The 20,896-nt window shown below is 50.8% G+C and overlaps 1 protein-coding gene across 4 annotated transcripts; it reads right to left on the reverse strand.

Annotated features, from left to right (window-relative positions):
- Positions 1–1,435: 1,435 nt before the first annotated feature.
- On the reverse strand, positions 1,436–12,452 carry AMER3 (APC membrane recruitment protein 3). 4 transcript variants are annotated; one of them, XM_034954178.3, is made up of 2 exons: positions 12,186–12,452; positions 1,436–5,776 (listed from the first exon to the last, which is right to left on the reverse strand). In XM_034954178.3, exon 2 carries the CDS (start codon positions 5,758–5,760, stop codon positions 3,175–3,177), a length of 2,586 nt encoding a protein of 861 aa, XP_034810069.1. In that variant the 5' UTR covers positions 5,761–5,776; positions 12,186–12,452; the 3' UTR covers positions 1,436–3,174. The 4 variants fall into 4 exon arrangements, with proteins under 4 accessions (XP_034810069.1, XP_003806157.1, XP_034810068.1 ...); XM_003806109.5 differs by having other exon boundaries at positions 1,436–5,779; XM_034954177.2 differs by lacking the exon at positions 12,186–12,452 and adding an exon at positions 11,610–12,036.
- Positions 12,453–20,896: the final 8,444 nt, after the last annotated feature.

Here is a 20,896-nt window from a genome sequence, read left to right on the forward strand (position 1 = left end):
ACCTCACACACTAACTGTGGGCAAGTCACACCAGCACCCTGTGCCTCCATGTCCAGGTCTGAAAAATGGGGCTGACAACTGCATTGAGGTTGATGCAAGGATCAGGTAAGCGAATCTGGTGAAACTTGCCCCCAGCTCGGCTCAGTGATGCTGCTGTGGTCCTGTGTGTGAGTCTTGGGAGGAGGGCTCAGATGTGGCTCCACAGGGGCTCCAGATCTGGACGGGCCTGGTCAGAAGCCTTGCTGCACACTTTGGAACCTGTGATGTGCAGCCTGTGTCCTGCTCGCAGCAGGCCTCAGGGAGCCCTGGTGAGAGAGGGCCACCGGAGACCAAGCGTCAGGCAGTCAGGAGAGGCACTGACCAGCGTCCCCTGGTGGGAGGGCCACCCTCAGCTACAGATCCTGTGCTGCCTTCTTCTCGAGCCAGAGCAGCACAACTCACGCTCCTCTTGGTGGGAGCTCTGCATGAGATGGGATTTCCCTAGCAGTTTGCCTGCGACCTGACTGACCCCTTTTCCTGTGCTGATCTTTCCTCCAGAAACCCATTTCACGGCTGCCTGTGGAGCCCAATCCTGGCATCTTGCTGAGGTGTGCTGGTTGAGGTAGAAGCTAATCTTGGAGAATGTGGATGGCCCATCTGTCCCTGCACCTGCTGGCCTGACACTGGCCCAGGACGGATACCTGTCCCTCCTACAGACACCAGCCACCTTCTCCCTTCATGGTTCTGAATGTCGGGGTGCTGCACATGTGTTGTGACATTTTGGGGAGTGAGGTCCACAGCCCCATTCGAAGTTTTCCTGAAGGGGAATGGCGATCTGACAGCGTGGAGGGAGTGGAGTCAAAAGCCTTTGTTACTTGCAGGCAGAGCCGAGGAGAATCCATTGGCTTCTTCCCAAAAAGCATTTGGCCATCCATGGCTCTAGTTAGAGAGTGCAAGCGGAGGGAAATCATTGTTTGTAGGGGATGATTCGTGACAAATAATCTAGCACTGCCCATCAACAAGGGTGGGAGGGTCCCGCCAGCCCTGGCAGGGCGAACAGGGATGCATGATGCTGGCTGGCTCACTCCTGTCATCCAGCACTTTGGGAGGCTGAGATTTTGAGACATTTTAGTTGAGGAGATTTTGAGACATTTTAGCTGAGGCAACATGGTGAAAACCCGTCTCTACAAAAAAATAGAAAAATTAGCCGGGCAAGGTGGCGCACGCCTGTAGTCCCAGCTACTTGGGAGGCTGAGGTGGGAGGACTGCTTGAGCCCAGGAGGTAGAGGCTGCAGCGAGCCAAGACTGTGCCACTGCACTCCCATTCCCACCTGGGCAACAAAGTGAGACCCTGTCTCAAAAAAAAAAAAAAAAAAAAAGCAGCAGCAGATGCTGGTGCCATGCCTCTACACCTGCAGAATTATAAGCCAAATAAACTTCTTTACTTTATAAATGATCTGGTCACAGTTATCCTTTATAGCAACACAAAACAGTAATACAATGTTCCTGAGGGGACGCCCTTCAGGCCCTCAGCATGTTGTAGCCACCTGTCCTGGGGCAGCGAGTAGGCCAGACTGGGGCCAGATTGAGGCCGGTTCAGTGGGCCCTCCTAAGGTCGGCTCCCCCACCCGTCTCCCACCCTGAGCCTCACAGTCCTCACACAAGTTTGGATCATTATTCTAAAAGACATAATCCCAAACACTGGTCCCCAACATTGAAATACTGAAAGACGCAAATCTCTAAAGTTTCAAATCTCTAACATCTAAAGTCTTAAAAATCACAATCCCGGGATAGTTGCATCATGTTAGGTGGAGCTACTGCCTTGCTTGGGGCTTTATTTGGAGACTGAAAATGGTTTAAGGGGATGCGGATGGATGCCAAGTTGACAAGGGGTGGACCTGTGGACTTCATTTTGGGTGTGAACTCGACTGGGTTAAGGGATACCTAGAGACCTGGGAGATCATTATTCTGGGCATGTCTGTGAGGTGTTTCCAGAGATTAGTGTGTGAATCTGAGGGGCCTAGGTGTGGAAGATCCACCCTCAATGTTGGTGGGCAGCATTCAATCTGCTGAGGCCCAGGGAGAACAAATAAAGAAGGCAAACTGGTCTCTCTCTCAGAGCTGGGACAGGCTTTTCTTCCACTGCCTTGACATCAGAGCTTCAGGCTCGCTGGCCTTTGGACTCTGGAACTTACACCCATGGCCCTCCTGGGTCCTGAGGCTTTCGTCCTGAGCCACCCTGCTCAGGACTGTGTGTGTAAGCATCGTGCGTGTGTATAAAAACGTCAAAACTTCCTCAATAAATGAAGAGATGTAATTTTTGTACATCTGCAATTGTGAGAGATGAAAGTTCTTGCCATCTCCGCTCTTTGGGCAACTGTGTGTGTGGTGGTGACGCATCATAGATTGACTTCGTCAAAAGACTTAGGTTGTTGGTCATGATATCACTGCAGGTATAAAGCGAGGTGCACACAATTACCAGGCATAGTGACATGCATGTATACATTTCCCATTTTGACCTATTTCTTCATGAATATAGTTTGTCTGCTAATAACTCACACCCGTGTAACTGTCTGTATACCTGTTTATGCTTCCAAAAATATGTATTATTGCCTATCTTATTGTGTGAAGTGGCTGATGTGTTCTGTTGTGTTTTTATGTTTCTCAAATAAATCCTTTTAAAATGTAAGTATCTTTTAAAAAATTAAAAAAAAAATTTTCCCAGAATTATATTTCCAGGATTTAGATCTTTTGGGATTGTGATTTTCGGATTTTAGAGTATAGTAATTTTAATATTTTGGATTCTCAACACTTGGGACTATGGCATTTGGGATTGCGTCTTTTGGGATTCACACACATCCCAGGCAGACTCATTGGCTCTCTGCTTCCCATTTAGAATGTGCAGCTCTTTCTCCCCCTCAGTTTCAAGCCCTAGCCCCTCTCTCCAGCCCCTGCATGAGGAGCAGCTAGGTGGTTGCAGCTTCGCGCTGTCTTTGGCGGTGGGCTGCCTGAGCTGGTGGGTTCAGGCAAGGATGCCTCCACATGAACATGCTACCCTCTGCATGCCTGAGTCCTGCCACCCCCCACCCCCAACACAGTCCCCACATCAGGGACAAAAGATAGAGATTTGAGTCCTAGGCTCTCCTGAAAGTGGTCATGAAGACACATGCAGTTCCTGGTGCATGTGAGCCTGTCCTACAGATGGGGCTCAGCCATGGCTGGCCCAGAGGCCCCCACTTCTGGCTGGCCACAGAGGAGGCCCTCACGGGCCAGGAGGCTGCAGCGGCATTCTGGGGCACTTGCAGAGACCCCCCCTTCCTGCTGGCTGTTCAAAGTGAGGCCCAGGCTTTCTGGATGGTGGCCCTGGGAACTCCACCGGGCAGCAGGGGCTGACCGGGGCTCAGAGTCCAGCTGGCTGCCGTGTGCCACCTGCTCCACAGCCTCTGTGCTGAGCTGCAAGGGCTGGTCCTCCACAGAGGCCCAGGCCTGGACACCTAGCCCGGTGGGCTCCACCCTGAGCCAGCTCAGGTCCTGGACACGATCTCGACACCTCTGGTCCTGTGTGCTGGCTGAGTAGGGTAGGCCATGGATGGTGGTCATGCTGGGGGAGCTGCTGGACTGTTTCTGCTCCAGCATGTCAGGGCCCCTGGCCCAGCGCTGCCCAAAGAGCCCACTGCCCATGTCTTGCCTTGGAGGCCATGCGGCCGGGGGCTGGTCGTTTGAGCTGATCTTCAGGGCTGCCACACGGGCCACACAGCCTGCCAGCATGGGCTCTGCATCCAGAGTGTCACCCCCGTGACCTGGCCTCCAGGGGCCTCGGAAACACCCCAGGACCCCTGGTGGCCCAGGCTCCTTCTGGGAGCAGGGCCAGGCAGAAGGAACTGGGGCCTTATTTTTACCGGAAGTATCTGTTGTCGAAGTGGCTGCAGACTCCATAGAGGAGAACAAGCCTTCAGAGTGACCTCGTGTCTCTTCCTCTCGAGAGGCATCCCTGGACAGTGTGCCAGTCCCTTGTGTGGCCCCTCCGAGGGCCTTGCTCTCTCCGGCGAGCAGGCCTGTGGTGCCTGGGTGTGCCCACAGCTCCTGCCTGCAGGGTGCTGAGCAAACTGTCGCCCCCCCTGCATCTGAGGCCAGGCCCTCCCTGCCCCCCAGCTTCTCTGTGGGTGCCCTAGGGGCTCCCTGGGAACCAGGTGGAGCTGCAGGCTGCCCAGGGGTGGGTGGGGCACGGGGCGTGGGGCCTCGGCGCAGCCAGCTGACGATGCCCATGGTGATGGCGAGCTCAGTGTCACACAGCTTCAGCAGGCACTCCTTGCCCTTCCAGGAGCTCTGTAGGAAGCCCTGGCTGAGCAGGTCAGGGCCTGGTGCTGGGGCCAAGTTCTCCTCGGCCCCCACTCGGAAGCTGCATATGGACAGTGGCGTCCCCAGGGCCGGCCCTGACAGACTCTCAGACACGCACAGGTCATCATCTGGGCTGGGGCCAACAGGACCCTCGCTGGGGTCATGGAAGAGCTCGTAGAGGGCGTCCCCACTGTAGCTGTCCCGTGGGAAGGTGGCAGCAGGAGTGCCTGGGCTCTCAGCTTCCTTCTTGTCCTCCTCAAGGCCTGGCGAGAAGGAATCATAGTAGCCCTCGTCACTTGTGGACACGGATTCGGGCTGCTCGCTCTTGGGGGTGCCTGTGTCGATGGAACTGGCTTTGGAGCCGCTGCGAGGGTCCCTGCAGGGGCAGAGGGGCAGCTCAGCGAGCCCAGCTGTGTCCAGCCGGGGTTGGTCCCTGTCTGTCCCCTGGGGGCCTGAAAGCCACGGGCCTAGGAGGGCACGCTGCTGCTGACGCACTGAGCGATTCACACTGTCCCAGAACCTGGTGAAGTCAGAGGCTTCATTCTGGGCGGGCGAGGCCAGCTGCTCCACACTGCCCTGGAGAGGGCCCCTGGGAACCTTGCTCTCCAGGCCCTGAGCAGCCTGGGTTGGGCTCTCCGGGCCCTCGTTCAGCTCCAGGGATGGCACCGAGCTCTCATCTGCGAACACCTCCCCACAACCCGTGAGCGAGTCGAAGCTCTGGAGTGAAGCCACGTCCTCACACAGGGCCCTGCAGAGACCAAAGGATGCATCGGCCAGGAGCTCGCTGTCCAACAGGTCCTGGCACAGGCCGTCCAGCCCCGGCCCCTCACCCGGGGGGAGGAAGGCTTTGCTTCGCCGCCCCCCAGGGTCTGATGGGTCCCCTGGGGAGGGCAGGCTTTTCCCCTCGGCCGCCAGTGAGGCCAAATCCTCAGTCTTGTTTCTCCGAATGTGGAACAGGTTCCGAAAGCACTTCTTGGGCCTCTTCAGGGAAATCCTCTTCCTCGGGATGCTCTTGGCCACAGCCGGCACAAAGGGCATCTGGGGCACAAAGTGGCGGTAGTCGATCATGCGCCGGCTGCCCGGGGAGCCTGGGAAGCTTGCACTGCCCACCAGCTGCCCTGTGGCAGCCGTGGCCCTGCCTGCCCCAGACATGCTGTCGTGAGTCTTGCTCTTTCGCACCGGTTTGAAGGTGGCTCCACAGAGGGCTGCGGGTCCCCCTTTGGGGTCCAGCTGCGCCCCTTTGTTGGGGCATCTGTCGTATTCTTGGGCACTGGGGCTGGCTTGGGGGCCCTTCTCACTGTGGGGCCTCTGTTGCCCTCCTGGCAGGACTGACCAGGGGCCTGTCCCCTCCCTGGCTGCAGCCACGGCTGCTGGGTCTGGGGGTTTCTCGTGGGAAACCTGCAGGCTGGACTTGATGAAGGTCTTTCCTCTCTTCAGCTCCATGCTGCCAGTGCCCCAGCTGCTGTGGAGGAAAGCAGGAGGCACTTAGTATCATAGACGGGAGGGCCCTGGGCTCTGGAAGACCCTGCCTACCCCTCTCACACAGCTCACTCTCTGCAGGGGCCTCTGTCCCAGGAGATCCTCCTTGCAGATGGGGGAGAAAGATGGGAGCAGCCCTAACAGTACACAGTAGGAGCCAAAATGAGAGCTGCCTGGGGCCTGGTGACTGCTGCACCCATGAGTGCTTGACTCTCCCAATCCCCCTTTTAGCTCATTTGGCCCATTCAGACTCCCGTGTTCTGTGTAGAGTGCCCAGCGTTCTACAAACAGCTCCTTAGTGTATCCGTAGCATGTCCTTACGAGTGGGTGTCATGGCCCTTCTGAGTGGATGGGCGGAGGATCCAATTAGGGCAGTGGCCTCCTTCATCAGGCAGCTAAAGGGACACCCACACCTGCCTGCTTCCTGGGCTGAAGGCAGCTGGCCCTCAGCTGGGGCTATGGGCGTGTGCATATTGCAGACTCCAGGACTGTGTGTCTGTGCAGGGAGGCAAGACTCTATCTACAGATGCCATCAGGCAAGACACAGCCCAGAACCTCATGGTGCAAGAGCATGGACACAGAGGAACCAGAGCATCGTGGTGGGAGGCGAGCATGGGACACAGGGTGGGCAGGCAGAGCTGCAAGGGTAGGCAGCCACCACTTTTTGTGCACACATCACCGAGGCATACTGATGCCTGCAGTGCCATGCAGAGAAGGTTTCTGATGCCTGGTCTGAGTTCAATGGGAAAGGGTCCTGGGATCTGCCCTGGGCATGGAGGTGGACAGGTGGCAGCAGTGCTAGCCAATTGACTGTCCCGGCCCAGTTAGGGCATCCGGCCCTACACTGAGATCAGTGGGGAGCTACAGCCATCTTCCTGTGGGTGGGTAGGAGCAGGGACTTTAATGAAGTTGGCGGTCCAGGGCCACGCACCTGACCTCCGAGTGGAGGACAGAAAAAATGAATTGTGAGCAGAGAGGACTTGCCAGAGGCAGTCCAAATGGACTGAGGATGGGGAGCAAGGCAGATGGCGGCTGCAGGGGTAATGTAGGGTCTTCCAAAGGGAAGAATGCCAGGGTTCACCGACAGCAGGGATAGAGAAGCAGGCAGGGAGTTCTGAAGGCCAAGGCTTGGATCTACACCAACAGCGTGGGACAGCTCGAGGAGGGAAATGAGGGGAGGAGGAGGGAGCTGAGCCAAGGTGAAAGAAGAGCTAGTGTTTAGTTTTTAAACACGCTGCCTTGGGGTGTGTTGTGGAGACCTTCAGTACCCAGGAAGAGAGGGCAGACTGAGTCCCTCCCCTCTGTTCCCCTCACCATGTCCTCAGGCCCTGGACTCAGCCTGCTCCTATCACCCAAAATACCTCTGTCTGCCAGGGTCTCCACCTTTCTTGGTAGTGAGTGGCCTGACAGTCAGTCCTCTGTCAGTCTGGCCAGGAAGAGACTGCGGCTGGCTCCTTCGCCTCTCCATAAGGACTACACGGAGGCAACCCTGCACTCATCCCCCAGCTCCTGGCTGTGAGGAAGCCTGCAGCAGGCATGAACATGACCTGGGGCTCCGTCAGCCTGTGTGCCTTTCACACCCCACCCCAAGTAAGCTTTGCAGCTACCTGCCAGAGACCCTGAAATGCTTCTTCATGAGGACCCAGGGGGGCGAGGGACTGCCTCATAGCCCAGTGGGCACGTTGAGGCCAAGAAAATGGGAAGGGGTGGAAGAGCTGACACTGCAGGGGCTGGCATGGGCAAGCCGACCAGGCTCCACCCGCTCCCACCCAAGGGAAGTGCTTCCTCGGAAGCACCTCAGACTTTTGGTTGGAGGATGAGAAGAAGTAGGCACCATGCCAGGAGAGCCACAGAACCTGGGCTGGGCTCCAGCTGCAGCTCAGCTGTTGCTAGTGGCACCCTGGACAGAGGGAGACTGCCCTGAGCAGCCACACTGGCTTTTCTGCCTCATGCCAGATGGCGTATGCCTAAGCCTTTCCCACCCTGCAACTGCAGACTTTCTACTCTGCACAATCCTTTGCAGCCGTGATAAGGCCTCCGAAGCTCTGCTGGGCTTTGCTGCACACAGCACAGGGCTTACTCTCCAAGCTGTGGCTCAGATGACCCTGGCTGGAGTCTTGGTTACACCCACCTAACCAGGCGGACAGCTTGGCCCATAACTGTATGAGGGGCAAACTACTGTAACCCCCATTTTACAAAGGATAAATTCTGATTCAGAAAAGTCAATGAACTGACCCAAGTCACACAGGTGTTAAGTGACAGAGTTGGGATCTGAACCCAGGTCTATCTGATTCTGAACCTGACAGTCTATAAACCGACAGCTCAGACTCTTTTGTGGGAAATCTAAAAGTAGAATAATAAATGTGTTTTCATGAAAAATATTGTAAAACACAATGAAAGTGAAGATTAAAAGCAAGAAGGGTAGCTCACACAGATTTAGAAAAATTATAATTGAAGGTAATAATAATGCCTATGGCAGGAAATTTTGGAAATATTCATTATGAGATCTCTATTTCCCTTATTCTTTTCTAAGTTTTGGAAAAATCTTTTGATTGACATTCTGTTGCATATAACTTCAGCCAGGCACAGCAAGGATTATTTCACCGTGTGCAGAATTTTGCAACTGCAAGAACAAAAATGTTTTATTTGATATAGATGTCTATAAATAAAACTACCAGTTTCTCGGTTCTCATTACAGTCAACTGATTTAAAATCATGAACAGTTGGAAATTTCACTCCACTCTGAACTTGAAAAATGATCCTTTAAAATAACTGTCATTGCTATAGATGGCTGGACTCAGTGACACTAACAATGCCAAGCCCATCTCCTGAGTTTATTGAGCACTTTGCATAGAGACAGGACAATAAGTGTAGGATACAGAATGAGGAACCAGAGGCTTAGCAATACTGGAGCATCCCATGAACTCTAGTCTGTGTTCGGTCCAGTCCAAATCCATATTAAAATGTTTTATCGGAACTTGTCTCTTTGGAAATGTGTGACCTATGATGGGGGTGGGAACTCCCTGGGTGGTTGGAGGGCCCACTGCTTGGCTGGAGGCAGACTGAGAAGTCAACTTCTGTGACAATTCTCTGGGGCAGAATGGGATTTATGTGGACAGCCAGATGCTGGCCTTGTCACTGCCTGAGGGCAGAGGCCAAATGTGTCCAGGTTCTCAGTTGCAAAAATGCACACAGTTTTGTAACCCTGTGGCTATAGACCCGTCAGTGGAACCCCAGCAAGAAACATGACAGGTCCACTCCCACAAGTGCCACATCCCTCCCCCAAGGAGGGTTCAGACCCGTCCCTACCCTTCGGGTGCCTTCTTGTCTGCAGGGCTCAGCAACCACCAACTATTCATTCTGGTGCTTGATTGCACTCCCCAACGAGATTGAAAATTCTTTAAGGTCCAGGACTCCAACTATAGTAGGCGGTGAGCTATTACTTAGTTAAATGAACTATTTTATATTTGAGATATCTTAGTCAAATGTTTACACCTAAGTTCCCTAAACAGGATGCAGAGTCTGAGATTTTAATTCTGTGATACAGTTTATGTGAATCATTTTCTTCTCTCCTTCCTTCCTTCTTTCCTTCCTTCCTTCCCTCCCTCCTTCTTTCTTTCTCCTTCCTTCCTTCCTTCCTTCTTTCCTTCCTTCCTTCCCTCCCTCCTTCTTTCTTTCTCCTTCCTTCCTTCCTTTCCTTTCTCTCTCTCTCTCTTTCCTTCTTTCTTTTCTCGCTCTGTTGCCCAGGCTTGAGTGCAGTGGTGTGATCTCGGCTCACTGCAACCTCCGCCTCCTGGGTTCAAGCGATTCCCCTGCTTCAGCCTCCTGACTAGCTGGGACTACAGGCACGCACCACCACACCCAGTTAATTTTTTTTTTTCTTAATTTTAGTAGAGATGGGGTTTCATCATGTTGGCCAGGATGGTGGGTTTTTTGTTTTGTTTTGTTTTTTGATGGAATCTCGCTCTGTCGCCCAGGCTGGAGTGCAGTGGCGTGATCTTGGCTCACTGCAAGCTCCAGCTCGCGGGTTCACACCATTCTCCTGCCTCAGCCTCCTGAGTAGCTGGGACTACAGGCACCCGTCACCATGCCCGGCTAATTTTTTTTGTACTTTTAGTAGAGACGGGGTTTCACCGTCTTAGCCAGGATGGTCCTGATCTCCTCACCTCGTGATCCACCCGCCTCAGCCTCCCAAAGTGCTGGGATTACAGGCGCGAGCCACCGTGCCCAGCCGACCAGGATGGTCTTGATCTCCTGACCTCGTGATCCTCCCACCTAGGCCTCCCAAAGTACCAGGATTACAGGCGTAAGCCACCGCTCCCGGCCTATGTGCATCATTTTTTAAGACAGTTCATTGACACCAGGACCCTGGGCTGAGTCTTTCATCTCTAAGACGAACTTGCAAGTTCCATGGGAACAGGGACCACACAATGTATTTACTTAATTAATTCTGTTACAGGGATGTGATATTTAAACCAAACTTAAAAGACAGAAGAGGACAGCCAGGCAAAAGACATTGGACACACATTCCAGGCAGAGAGAACACCCTTCAGAAAGGCCCCGAGGAGCAAGAGAAGTAGAATATTTAAGGATCTGAAAGCAGCTCAAGTGACCAGAGCAGCAAGCCAGAGGGATGAGGCCTGGAGATGGGCTGTACACACTGTACACACCACACCCGGCCTGAGGTCTCAGCGAGGGCCGTGCTTTTATCTGCAAGCCACAGGGAGCCAACCTTCCAGGGCAAGTGACAGGGGCCAATTCTCACTTTCAAAGATGCAGGTGAAAATGGACAGCGGAGACACAGAGGCGAGTTAGGAGCCCAAGCAGGGTTTAGGGGAGAGAAGGTGGTGGCAGAGACTCCTCTGTCTGTGCACCTCCCATCACAGTGTTTTACACGGCACACACAGACATGAATTTATTGCAAATTGGGCAAATGAAGTTATTCTACTGGTTGCTTTTCTACATGACCAACTCAGGCTTAGCTGCCCAGCTTTTTCTTTTTCCTTTGAGAAGGTAATTCCGTGGCTTTTTTTTTTCCCTTTCTTAACCTGAAAGTGTCCCGGTGTTTGATTTCATGGAGCAAAATAAAAACCCTGGAGGAATACACATGCCACAGAAACGCCTTGAGACAAAAAAACGTTTGGCTAATAGTTTTGGTATTTTCTATGCCTTCCCCGGTATGCAGGAAAGTCACAGCAGTGTGATACAAAGGAGTGTATGGTGATAAAAAAAAAGCGCAGGCCCAGGGACCTCTGGAAACTGGGCTGGCGGCAGAGCTATGGGGCAATAGCGTTCTCAGTAGTAGGCTGCCTTGTCATGGGAGGGCTGGAGTGAGGGCCACTGTGCGGAGGAAAAGCGACCGTGCTCTGGGGTGGGGGTGGGAATGGGAAATAAAACAGAAATAGAATCTGCGGTGAGAGCACCACCAAGCCACCCAACCCCCACACTGGGGAGACAAAGGGCCCTCTGGGGAGGGAAGGTCCTGGCCCACCTCCTTGGAGGGCGCCTCTGGACGGTCCTGGCCTGCCCAGGGGCAAGGAGATGGGCCTCACAGCGATATTGGCTCTCCCTCAGCTCCTGCATCCGCCGGCGGAGGGTTTCTCCGCTGCCCTAGCCCAGACCTAAAAGGGTCACCGCTCCCAGGCCCCTGACTGCGCCGGGAACAGCTGGGTGGAGGGTGTCGACCCTGCTTCCTGCCCTCAGCCCGTCCATCGCGCCAGAGAATGCACCAAATTCCCCAATCCTTGCCCTCCCCGGGGGTCCACATCCGCGGGGCAGGACCAACGCAGCCTCTCGGGGCCTTGGCGACTTACCGCTGGGGGCCGGCAGTGCAGCAGGGCGCGGCCGCGACAGGCTCGGGCACCGCGTCGGAGCGCGAGCCGCGCTCAGCACCACGGTCAGCTCCCGGCGCCGCGCGCCGCGGCCGGGAGGGGGAGGCCCGGCGCCCGCACCCACCCACCGCGGCTCCAGGGGCCCCTCGGGGTCGGGCAGGCGAGGGTTAAGCCGCCAGAGGCCAGCGGGAGGGGCGGGCCGGCGCTGGCGCGCAGGGGTGGCGAGGGGGCGCGCCGGCCGCGGTGGGGGCTGCTCCGCCAGGCTGCCGCCTCCCTGCGCCGCCGTTCGGGCCGCGCTCGGGCCGGCTTTGTCTGTTCGTATCGCCCCGTCTCTGTTTCTGGGTGTCTCTGCCTCCCACCCGGCTGCGGCTGTGCCTCCCTCAGGCGCAGTCGTCTCCCCTCGCCCCCGTGCGCACGGCGCCCCCGCCGCTGTCCCCTCTTCCGGGAGCGCACAGGTGTGGGAGCCCCTCCCCCTCAGCCCAGAGAGCCAGCCCAGCCCTGCCGACCGCAGCACTCTCGGAAGGGCTCGGCCACCCGGAGCCTCGTCACGAGTCTTACCCAGGGTTCGGAGCGGGCCTGCAAGAAGGGGCAGGCCAGGCTGGGGCTGCAAGGCAGGGTCTTCCCTTGGAGAAAGGACCTGACTCTATTATTAAGAGAACGAAAGAGGCACTTGCCCTACAGGCACTCGCTGTGTGGGGTCTACTGGTGCTGTGCTCTGCCGCAGTCTTGGGGGAGGAGCAGAAATGCTGTGGGGACTCTGTCTCCGCAGAACTGAGGACGAGGGGTCTGCACGCGTGGTTCAGTGCCTGGGGCTGGGGTGGATTAAGTAACTCCAGGAAGGCTCAGGCAGCAGTGCCAGTAGTGTGGGGCGGGGTTGTGGGGAGGAGGGGGGAGCGGAAGCGCACAGTCGGTGCTGGGGAGAGGCTGATGCCAACAGGAGGCTCTCGGCCGTGGTGTGCCCAGGCGGGGCAGGACGGGAGGATGCAGGAGTCCCGGGTCCACGCTGAGGCTGAGGCTGAAGTGAAGGCAGAGCTCAGGTGGATGACGGAGGCCAGGCCTTTCCCTGAGCTTGGTGGGCTCCCTCCCAGTCACCTTGTCTGAGAACCCAGCACACAGAGTCCCCTTGCTTTGGACTGGTTTGGTTTGTCATTCCCCTTGACATCGCCTCGCCCCAGAGCCAAGAGGCCCCTTCATCCTCCAGCCAAGACCTTCCCCACCCTTGGGTGACCTACCCTCTTGCATTTTTTAGATTTGAGCCCTCTTTCTATGCAGCGACTAACTCAACGTGACCCCAGAGGCCCCCTTGCCCATGTTGTTGGTAGTCTTGACCTTTTTTGGCAGATCCTGGCTGTGGGAGTTCCCTGTCTTTCTCTTAGGTAGGACAGAAGGCAGTTTCTGCCTCGTTGCCACATACACCCCAAGTCAGGGGTAGGACTCCCGCAGACCCCACAGTCCTCCTCTTGTTAAAATTAGTAAGCATTAGCCTTCCTTATTAGGCTCTCCCCGCTTTTGCATTTAAGGATTTTTTTAATGTGTCTTATAAAATCATGTAATTGTGAGGATAATTACAGATTCAGCTTCTTCCAGTGAGTGACAATTGCTCATTTTCGATGCTCACATGGTCATCGTTCGGCCAGTGCAAACTGTTCCAACCCTTCTACTTTGTCATTTCAGACAGTTTTCAAACACCCCTAACTTTTGGGTAACATGAAAATATATATTTCAAAATTTTTATTTCCCCAAGATGTGGGATCAAGTCTTCCCCAGGGACTCCTGGAAAAATCTTTTACACAAGGCTACCCAGTTCAGATACCACTGAATGATTTTTCTTAAATATTATTCTAATGTGAACTTACATTTTATTTTTACAATACACTGACTTACACGCCTGTAATCCCAGCACTTTGGGAGGGCCAGATGGGAGGATCACAAGGTCAGGAGATCAAGACCATCCTGGCTAACATGGCAAAACCCCCTCTCTACTAAAAGTACAAAAAAAAATGAGCCAGGCATGGTGGTGGGCGCCTGTAGTCCCAGCTACTCAGGAGGCTGAGGCAGGAGAATGGCGTGAACCCAGGAGGTGGAGCTTGCAGTGAGCCGAGATTGTGCCACTGCACTCCAGCCTGGGTGACAGAGCAAGACTCTGTCTCAAAAAAAAAAAAAAAAAAAACCACACACACAAAACACTGACTTAGATTTCTCATCTGTGTTTTTGAGCAGTGGCTGTAAACCTTTTCTTTTCTGGAACTAGCTTTCTGGTCACTTGGTTGTCCCCAGGGTCTCAGACCTTCTGGCCACACCACCCCTTGCTTTCTTAGCAGGCCAAAGAGTTGACTGTGGGCACAAATGAGTCGGCCATCCACTGTGCCAGTCAGATCAGCTGCATTTGTGGGGTACCATCAGACCTACTGCTTTGAGCTGTTTCTTTTTCTTTTAAAATTTTCAATATTTAAAAACTTTTTTCTTTCATATTTCCAAACAGTGAACAATTGGTTTCTTTTTCTTAAAAAAATTTTTATTTTATTTTTTGAGATGGAGTTTCACTCTTCTTGCCCAGGCTGGAGTTCAATGGTGTGATCTTGGCTCACTGCAACCTCCACCTCCCGGGTTCAAGTGATTCTCCTGCCTCAGCCTCCTGAGTAGCTGGGATTACAGGCATGCAGCACCACGCCTGGCTAATTTTGTATTTTTAGTAAAGACAGGGTTTCTCCATGTTGGTCAGGCTGGCCTCAAACTCCCAATCTCAGGTGATCTGCCCTCCTCGGCCTCCCAAAGTGCTGGGATTACAGGCGTGAGCCACCACGCCCGGCCGGTTTCTTTTTCTTTATTGTGGTAAAATATACATAATATGAAATTTACCATTTACCCCTTTTTAAGTGTACAGTTCAGTGGCATTTACACTCACACTGTTGTGCAACCATCACCACAGTCTATTGCCAAAACACGTTCCTGACCCCAACAGAAATTCTGTGCCCATTAAGCACTAAAACTCCATTCTCCTCTCCCCCTAGCTGCTGGGAACCACTATTCTACTTTTCTCTGATTTTGACCACTCTAGGTACCTCATAGAAGTGGAATCATACAGTATCTGTCTTTTTGTGGCTGGCTTATTTCACTTAGCATAATGTTTTCAGGGCGTATCCGTGTTGTAGCATGTGTCAGAATATCCTTCCTTTTTAAGAGTGGATATTATTCCATTGTGTGTAGAGACCACATTTTGTTTATCCATTCATCTGTCAATGGACCGTTTGGGTTGCACCACCTTTGGCTATTGTGAATAATGCTATTATAAGCAGCAATGTACAAATACCTGTTTAGGTTCCTGCTTTTGGTTCTTTGGAATATAAACCACAGAAGTGCCATATTGGAGTCATAATGGTTTCTATGTTTAATTTTTTGAGGAACTATCATACTGTTCTCCACTGTGTACAATTTGACATCCCACCGGCAATGTAGAGCATTTTTCCATATCCTCGCCAACATGTTGTTTTCTGTGTGTTTTTGTTTGTTATTTGTTTATAAATAGTAGCCATCCATTAGGATGGCTGTGAAGTCATATATCATTGTGGTTTTGATTTGTATTTTCCTAATGATTAGTGATATTGAGCATCTTTTCATATGCTTATTGGCCATTTGTATATATTCTTTGGAGAAGTATCTATTCAAGTCCTTTCTCCATTTTTAATTAGATTGTTTGTCTTTATTGTTGAGTTCTAGGAGTTGTTTATATATTCTGGATGTTAATCCCCTACCCAGTAGATGATTTGCAAATATTTTTTCTCATTCTGTGGATTGCCTTGTCACTCTTGATGAGTGGCTTTCATTAATTTTGATAAAGTCCAGGTTATTTATTTTGTGTATTATTTCTTGAACTTTTGGTGTCATATCAAATAAGTCATTGCAAAATCCAATGTCACAAAGATTTTCTAGGTTTTCTTCTAAAAGTTTTATACTTTTAGCTCTTCGATCAATTTTTAGTTAATTTTTGTATATGGCAGAAGGTAAGAGTCCAGTTTCATTTTTTGATGTGACTATTCAGTTTTCCCAGCATAATTTGTTGAAAAGACTGTCCTTTCTCCATTGAATGGTCTTGGCATCCTTGTTGAAAATCATTTGACTAAATACCTGAGGATTTGTTTCTGGGCTCTCTATCCTATTTTATCGGTCTGTATGTCTGTCTTTGTACCACACTGTTTCGATTACTGTAGCTTTGTCCCAGTCTACTTTTGTAAGCATTCAAACCCATTTATTTATTTATTTATTTATTTATTTATTTAAGATGGAGTCTCGCTCTGTCACCGAGGCTGGAGTGCAGTGGTGCAGTCTCGGCTCACTGCCAGCTCCGCCTCCCTGTTTCACGCCATTCTCCTGCCTCAGCCTCCCGAGTAGCTGGGATTATAGGCGCCCGCCACCACGCCCGGCTAATTTTTTGTATTTTTAGTAGAGATGGGGTTTCACTGAGTTAGCCAGGATGATCTCGAGCTCTTGACCTCGTGATCCGCCTGCCTTGGCCTCCCAAAGTGCTGGGATTACAGGTGTGAGCCACTGCGCCAGGCCCTAACCCTTTTATTTTAAAATTTTATGTGGAGGCTCTCTGGCTTAGCTATGTTTCTTGTTTTTATCACTCTTATTAACAACCATGCCCTTAAACACTGGGAAAAAAGTAATGAAATACAGTTTATTTGGCACAATCTCATTTAACCTATAAAAGTGCTTGGGGGCCAGGTGCGGTGGCTCACACCTGTAATCCCAGCACTTTGGGAGGCTGAGGGCGGGTGGATCACCTGAGGTCAGGAGTTCGAGACCAGCCTGACCAATATGGTGAAACCCTGTCTCTACTAAAAATACAAAAATTACCCGGGTGTGGTGGCATGCACCTGTAATTCCAGCTACTCGGGAGGCTGAGACCAGAGAATTGCTTGAACCTGGGAGGTGGAGGTTGCAGCAAGCTGATCGCGCCATTGCACTCCAGCCTGGTCAACAAGAGCAAAACTCTGTCTTAAAAAAAAGGCTTGGGTTAGCAAAATGATAGGGTCTGAAACTGGTTGGACCTGGGGGTTGTCTACTCCAACAAGGGGGGGGAGGGGCCTGAAAGAGCCCCTGGCCAACGAGCATAGATTCCCAACCCCACCCACACTTGGCATCCACAAGTATAAACTGTTTCCTGTCACCAAGAGAACTCACACAAACTCCTGCCTCTCCCTAATCCCTCCATCAAAGCATTTGGCTCTGTTGGCCCATTTTTCCAGGATTTTATCATATTCTGTATTTCTCTGATGTCATCCCTCTGTCTATCCATCCATCCATTCATGCATCCATCCACATCCAACAAGTATTTATTTGGTGACTATGACATCCGAGGCACTGCACTTGGCATTGGGAATAAATCAGATAAAAAGCTCTGCTTTCAAGGGGCTTAGATTTTGATTGAGGGAGATGGACAATAAGTAAAATAAATGTATAGTAAGTTGGTTATAAGCAAGATGGTTGGTTAGTTATGGAGAAAAATAAGGTCGCTAAGAGACTGGGAAACCATTAGACACAAAACCTTGAGGATGCTTATGATGGCCTTGCTTATAATGCAGTCTAAAACAGAATATAGCTTTCTGGCCCCCAAACTGATAATGGTTAAATAAGTTTTGGTTACATCCATATAGTGGGGAATTATGCAGCCATTGAAAATATGTTGGACACCATATTTTTTAACCTGGGAAATGAAATGATATTCATGAAATGTTTCTAAATAAATGGCAGCATAGAAAAAATACATATAATCTTGTTTTAATTCTGTAAAATAAATATATTTAACAAAACAACTTGAAAATATATACTAAAATATTTAAAAGATTGTATTCAGGTGGTGGAATTATAGCGGCCTTGTGATTTGTTTCTAAGTTTTTATAAACCAACATGGTTAATATAAAAAACCTAAAAACACATGTACAATACACACACACACACACACACGCAGAATCATATGCTATATAATAATGGCATTTTGGTCAATGACAGACTTAGTCCCATAAGATTATAATGGAGCTGAAAAATTCCTATCTCCTGATGGCTAGGAGGTATAATATACCCTCCCCCTTCCTGAAAGCGCAAATGCCTTCACATACATTAACTTCCTTCCAGCCCTTCCCGACGTATTCCATGTAGTTTTTACCTATGATTTTAATTACAATTTGCTTTTCTCTACTCTCATAATTGCTGTAATAATTGTCACGATCATTGTCATCTGCTTCTGCTTTGGGTCAAGTGACTGCTCTTCTTTCTTCTCAACAGTGTTGTGTGCATAGTGGATGTGCAGCCAGCATTGGCTCATGTGTGAAGGAGCATACACTCCTGGAAAGTCTGAGCATGTCCATACGCATCATCTCACTGGGCCCCTGCAGCTCACTGAAAGAAGAGGCAGACGCCTGCCCCAACTGCCCAGAGCCCTACTGGCTGAGCGGATCCCTAATGTCCTTAGTTAAGCTCTCACCCTGCATGACTGTTTTCCTCAGAAGGCACTAGTGGGGACACCTTTTCCTGGGGTCTCTATGCAGGGAATGGGCTGGATGTGTACAGACCTGGCCACCATGCCTTTGGGGGCTGGTGTCACGGCCAGGCCATGACTCTAAAGAATGAGGGGGGCTGGGTGCGGTGGCTCACGCCTGTAATCCCGGCACTTTGGGAGGCCTAGGCAAGTGATCCACTTTAAAAGTCAACTTTAAAGTGATTAAAGTGATCCACTTTAAAGGTCAAGAGTTCGAGACCAGCCTGGCCAACATGGTGAAACCCCATCTCTACTAAAAATACAAAAAATTAGCTGGGTGTGGTGTCACATGCCTGTAGTCCCAGCTACTTGGGAGGCTGAGACAGGAGAACTGCTTGAATCCGGAAGGCGGAGGTTGCAGTGAGCCGAGATCATGCCGCTGCACTCCAGCCTGGGCAACAACAGCAATACTCTGTCAAAAAAAAAAAAAAAAAAAGAAAAAAAGAATGAGGTGGAAGGAGGGCTTCCTTAGGAAAAGTGGCCTGCTGAGAGGATGAGGGGTGCAGAACGCCACTGTGCTAGAGCCTGTCCTGTTTGGATTCCCCCAGAAGCCGGCCCTGATGATGTGGGTGCTTACTAGTTTGGGATGTGATGGCAGGAAGCGCTAGCAGTGAGTGGAGTTGAGGCAGCGGATGGGGACACTATTAGGCCATTTGCTCCTATCAGGGGTGGCCCTCAGTCTCCCTGTGAGGCTCCAAGAGGCTATCTAGAGCATCCCTGAGTTATCCACACCTGGGGAAAGGAAGTTGGGCCATATATTTAACATTCATCATGGGCCGAGGGCTGCTTTCAGAGGCTGTAAGTGTCACGCACTCCTGGCCTATCCTGAGAATGAACTGAGGATGCTGCAATGCCCAGAAAAAGGTCTTAGCAGAGACCCCTAACAACGTGAGAGGTCACTGGGTGGTTTGCTCGTCTTCTGAAAAATACATACCTGTCATCGGTTATTTGCTGATCTTTTGTAAATGGTTGATCTTTTCTTTCTGTTGCTTCCAACTTCCCTGGTAACATGTCTATTGCAGATTTCTTTTTATTTATCCCTTTTTAGGGCCAACTGCCTCCTGAATCTGAGGCTTAGCACCTTCAAATAATTGTAGAATATCTCAGGCTTTATCTCTTCAAATTTTGCTTTTTTTCATTTCCCTATTATTCCTTCTTGGAATCTAGTTATGTTAAATCTTCTCAATCTCCCTTCCATGACTCTCCCTCTTCAAAATATATTTTTAAATCTTTTTGATTTATTGTTTGGTTGGATTCTGCATAATTTCTTCAGATATATCTTATATTTCCTCAGTTATTTTTTTGTGGCAGCTTTTCTGCTGTCCATTGAGTTTTTAACTTCAATTACTATATAATTCATTTTTAGAAGGGTTGTTTGTCTATCTGTTCCCCCTTCAAGTCTGCCTGTTAATTTTTATAGTGTCTTTTTAATTGTTCATATTTCTAAGTCTCTCTTTTATTTCTTTAAACCCTTTAAACTTACTTCACATTCTGTGTCTGATCTGAAGTCTGGGTCTGATTCTGCCTTTTCTCTTGGTTCTCTGTCATATTATTTCCTTGTGAGTTTTGACATTTTTTTCACAGTAAGCTGACCAATTTCCTTGAACTTTATCTGTTGGAATTTCTTGAAGCTTTATGACTTCCTTCATTTGAATTCATTTCTTCTAGTCTTCTAGGGGCTCTACCCATCTGGCATCACTTTTTAAATTTAAAATTTATCCACTGGGCGCAGTGGCTCACGCCTGTAATCCCAGCACTTTGGGAGGCCGAGGCAGGAGGATCACCTGAGGTCAGGAGTTTGAGACCAGCCTGGTCAACATGGTGAAACCCCATGTCTACTACAAATACAAAAAGTAGCTGGGCCTGGTGGTGCATGCCTGTAATCCCAGCTACTCAGGAGGCTAGGGCAGGAGAATCGCTTGAGCCTGGGAGGCAGAGGTTGTAGTGAGCTGAGATCGTGCCATTGCACTCTAGCCTGGGCAACAAGAACGAAAGTCCGTCTCAAAAAAAAAAAATCAAATTATGATTGAGGGTTTTTTCGGCTTTGGGGTGCAAATCCACACAGTGACTGACTTACGCTCATGAAGTCTCAGCTGAGTTTCTCCTCCAGCCACTGTTCAACACAGGAAGGTGCCTTTGAGGACTCCTTCAATTCCCAAGGCTTATGTCCTGTTTCACACTTAGGTTCTGCTAAGGTTTGAATGTTTGTGTTCCTTCTCAAATTCCTCTTGAAATGATATAATCTCCAGCGCAACAGTATGGAGAGGTGGGTCCCTGGGGAGATGATTAGGTCGTGAGGGCCCCTTCACTGTGGGTGGGAAGATGGCCTTTATCAAGGAGGCCTCCCTCAGCATGTGACCCCCTTTGTCATTCTGTCCTTTTGGCTGTGTGAGGACACAGCATTTGTCCTCTCTGGAGGACACGGACAGACTGGGTCCTCACCAGACATCAGACCTGCTGGTGCCCTCATTTTAGACTTCTGAGCCTCCAGAACTGTGAGAAATAAATTTCTATTCCATATACCTTGCCCAGGCTGTGGTTTGTTGCTCTAGCAGCGAGAATGATCTAAGACAGTCTTCCAGCTCTCTGCCAATGCCTCCTCCCAGACTTCTCACTCTGGGACCCTGTGTCCCCTCTCCAAGCCCCTCTCAGTGGTTAGACCTTGAGGTTTTGCAAATGCCCTTAGGGCAAAACTGATAATGACTTTCCAGGAATCCATGTTTCTCTTCAT

Source organism: Pan paniscus, chromosome 13, assembly GCF_029289425.2.
Source record: "Pan paniscus chromosome 13, NHGRI_mPanPan1-v2.0_pri, whole genome shotgun sequence".
NCBI lineage: Eukaryota > Metazoa > Chordata > Mammalia > Primates > Hominidae > Pan > Pan paniscus.